Raw genomic sequence first — 3,210 nt, 5'->3', positions numbered from 1 at the left:
TCTCTGTCTCTCACACACATACACTCTCTTTGTCTCTGCCTCTCTCTCACACACACACACACTCACACTCTGTCTCTCACACACATACACTCTCTCTGTCTCTGTCTCTCTTTGTCTCTGCCTCTCTCTCTCTCACACACACACTCACACACTCTTTCTGTTTCTGTCTCTGTCTCTCTCTCACACCCACACACACACCCACACTGTCTCTCTCACACACACACTCTGTCACACACTCACACACACACACCTACTCTGTTTCTCTCTCACACACACACATACTCTCTCTCTTTCACACACACACTCACTCCCCCCTCTCTCACACACACCCTCTCTTTCACACACACACATATCCTTTCTCTTTCACTTTCTCTCTCTCTCCCCCTCTCTCTCTGTTCTCTCTCTGTGTCTCTCTCTGTTTCTCTCTCACACAGACACACACTCACATAGGGCGAAGGCATGCCTGCAAAACCCTGAGCCACCCGCACTGAGTCTGTTCTCTCATCTTCTATTCTAGAATTCCAGGAAATGGTGCATTCTTAAGGCCTGAGTCTATGGAAGAGAGAGGAAGGGGCACTCTGCCGGAAGGTTTCAAAATCCTTGGGACGGGGAAGCTCCCCAACCTATCCCAAACTAATTTACCGAGTCCTCCTGAAGCCCCTCTGCAACGTGCTCCTTGCTTAAGGGAATGCAATGGTTTGTGGCTCTTCTTTCTTTGGTGGTGGTGGTGGTGGGTAGGTCCTGATGATGTCTGTAAGCCTTCCTCTGGCAGACAATGCCTCTAAAAATCACCCAATAAAATCATTTCTCACCATTGGCTGATGTATGGGTGTTTTAGCTACTTGTTTCCTTGCTGTGACAAAATGTACAACGAAAGCAACTTAAGGAAGGAAAGGGTTAAGTTGGCTCACAGTCTAAGGGTACACAGTCCCTCAAGGTGGGAGGACATGGTGGCTGAAAGGAGGGAGCTGCTCATATGGCAGCCACCCTGGGGAAGCAAAGGGAGTTAAACACTGTGGCTCTTTTCTTTTCACTTTCTCTTTTTCTTTGGTCCAGGACTTTAGTCTGGGGGATGGGGCACCTACATTTATGGTGGATCTTCTCACTTCAATTAATCTAATCTAGATAATTCCTCACAGACAGGCCTGGAGGTTTATTTCCATGATGTTTCTAGATCCTGCCAAGTTAACAATATTAATCATGATAGGTTTTTGTTTTGTTTTGGAATAGGATTTCAAATGTATCCCTAGCTGGCCTAGAACGAGAGGCCATGCTTGGTCTTAACCTAGCAAAGGTCCACCTGTGTCTTCTTCAGAAGTAGGGGGATTGAAGATGTACACAATCTTACCCGGCTACAAATGGGTGGTTTTGTTGTTGTTTTCTTCAGCAAGGTAGTGGGACCAACTCAAGTCTTTCCAAAGGTCTCACGTGTCCTCAAACTCTGAGTAAGCCACACTGGCACTGTACAGGAGGGAACAGGGGAATTATTTATGTTTGTTTATTTTGGAATCTGGTTTTAAAAGCATGTAAGTTTTAGGCAGTGGTGGTGCATGCCTTTAATCCCAGCACTTGGGAGACAGGCAGGTGGATTTCAGAGTTAAGAGGCCAGTCTGGTCTACAGAGTGAGTTCCAAGACAACCAGGGCTACACAGAGAAACCCTGTCTTGAAAAACAAACAAACAAAGAAAGCATGTAAGTGTCCTGCTGGTGATTGTATGCTCAGCAATCCAGCTAATTCTGAACTTAGTATTCTTCAGAAAGACTTTAGCTAGCATAAGATCACTCATACATGAGCCAGACACAGTGGCCACATGAGCCACATCTGAAATCCCAATGCGCATGAGACAGGAGCACTAGAATCAGAAGTTCAAGGCCAGTTTTGGCTACTCTGACAGGTTGTGACGAACTTGGGCTACACCCTTTCTGAGCCAGGAAAGGCCTTTTCCACAGAGCCCAATGACCTAGTTCCATCTTCAGGACATATCTGGTAGAAGGAGAGAAACCAATTTCTGAAAGTTATCCTCTGGTCTCTGCAATCTCACTGTTGACACAGTGCCCCTCCCTACCAATAGATGAATGCTAATTTAAAAATTACTCTTACACATTTGTTTTCTGCTGCTGGGCATTCGACTGCAATAAGAGAAATCTAAATACAAGCAAGCAAGAGAAGACAAGATAGTTGGACTGGGTTATAAAGTTCAGATTGCTTGTTGTTACAGCTCAGCACGAACACCATCCTTTTGAAGTCGTTTTGACTTTTCCTCCGGGAGAAACATGCATTCAGATGTGCTAGCCCTCACATGACCCCCAACCCCATCCCTTTCTTCTCAGCCACCGTTTTCCTGGCTCATAGGTGACAACACCTGAGCCGGTCACACCTAGACTTACTGGTCCCGTTGGAGGCTGGCCTCAAGGGTTCTATTACAGGATTGGGGAGTCTCAAGCCAGAAATTGCTGCTTTCCAAAGGGCACCTAAAGCTAGTCTCTGGCTGACCCTGAGATCTGGGGACACCTAAGATACTGAAGCATTTTTCTAGAAGCTGTTTAACTGTTCATTGTGTGTGTGTGTGTGTGTGTGTGTGTGTGTGTGTGTGTGTGTGTGTAGGTCAGGGATCAATGCTAGATGTCTTCCAGAGTCCTCTCTATCTTATTTTTTGAGACAATGTCTTTCACTTGAATTGGGGCTGATAAGGCAAGGCAGGCTAGTTGGCCATCGAGCCCATTCATCTATGGCTCCTCAGTGCTTGGAGCGAAGACCCACAATGTTTTGCTCAATTTTCTGCTTGGGTGCTAGGGATCTGAACTCAGGCCCTCATGCTTATACAGCAAACACTTACCTATTGAGTTATCTCTCCACCCTCAATAATCTCAGAGTTTTAAACCAATGTCCATTCTCTCCATGTTCTGGGGCTCTCCTCCACTACTGCTATACACTCAACATATTAGTATTTAAACCTCTTTAATCCCAGTGCTGGACAGACAGAGGCAGGTGAGTCTCTGTAAATTTTCAGCCAACTTGGTCTACACAGAGAGTACCAGGCCAGCCAGAGCTACATACTGAGATCCTGACTCAAACAAAACAAAACAAAAACCAAAAACCAAAGCTATAACAAACGCCAAATGCCTAACAAACAAACAATTCCAAATACTCTTCATCTATAAATTTCAAACTTGGTTTTAGAAACTTAATTTCACAGTCTTTATTTAGGG

At 45.3% G+C, this 3,210-nt stretch overlaps 1 protein-coding gene across 1 annotated transcript in view; it reads left to right on the top strand.

Annotated features, from left to right (window-relative positions):
- Nucleotides 1-816, top strand: part of LOC116070993 (oncomodulin) — a 29,198-nt gene extending 28,382 nt beyond the window's left edge. Inside the window, exon 6 of the mRNA XM_031342372.1 lies at nucleotides 518-816. Within this exon, the coding sequence (XP_031198232.1) occupies nucleotides 518-543 (26 nt within the window). The 3' untranslated portion in view covers nucleotides 544-816. The remainder of the gene's footprint in view (nucleotides 1-517) is intronic.
- The last annotated feature ends 2,394 nt before the right edge of the window (nucleotides 817-3,210 follow it).

This window comes from Mastomys coucha, unplaced genomic scaffold (genome assembly GCF_008632895.1).
Source record: "Mastomys coucha isolate ucsf_1 unplaced genomic scaffold, UCSF_Mcou_1 pScaffold22, whole genome shotgun sequence".
NCBI lineage: Eukaryota > Metazoa > Chordata > Mammalia > Rodentia > Muridae > Mastomys > Mastomys coucha.
Note: the sequence above shows the minus strand (reverse complement) of the source record. Positions and strands in the feature narration are given on the sequence as shown.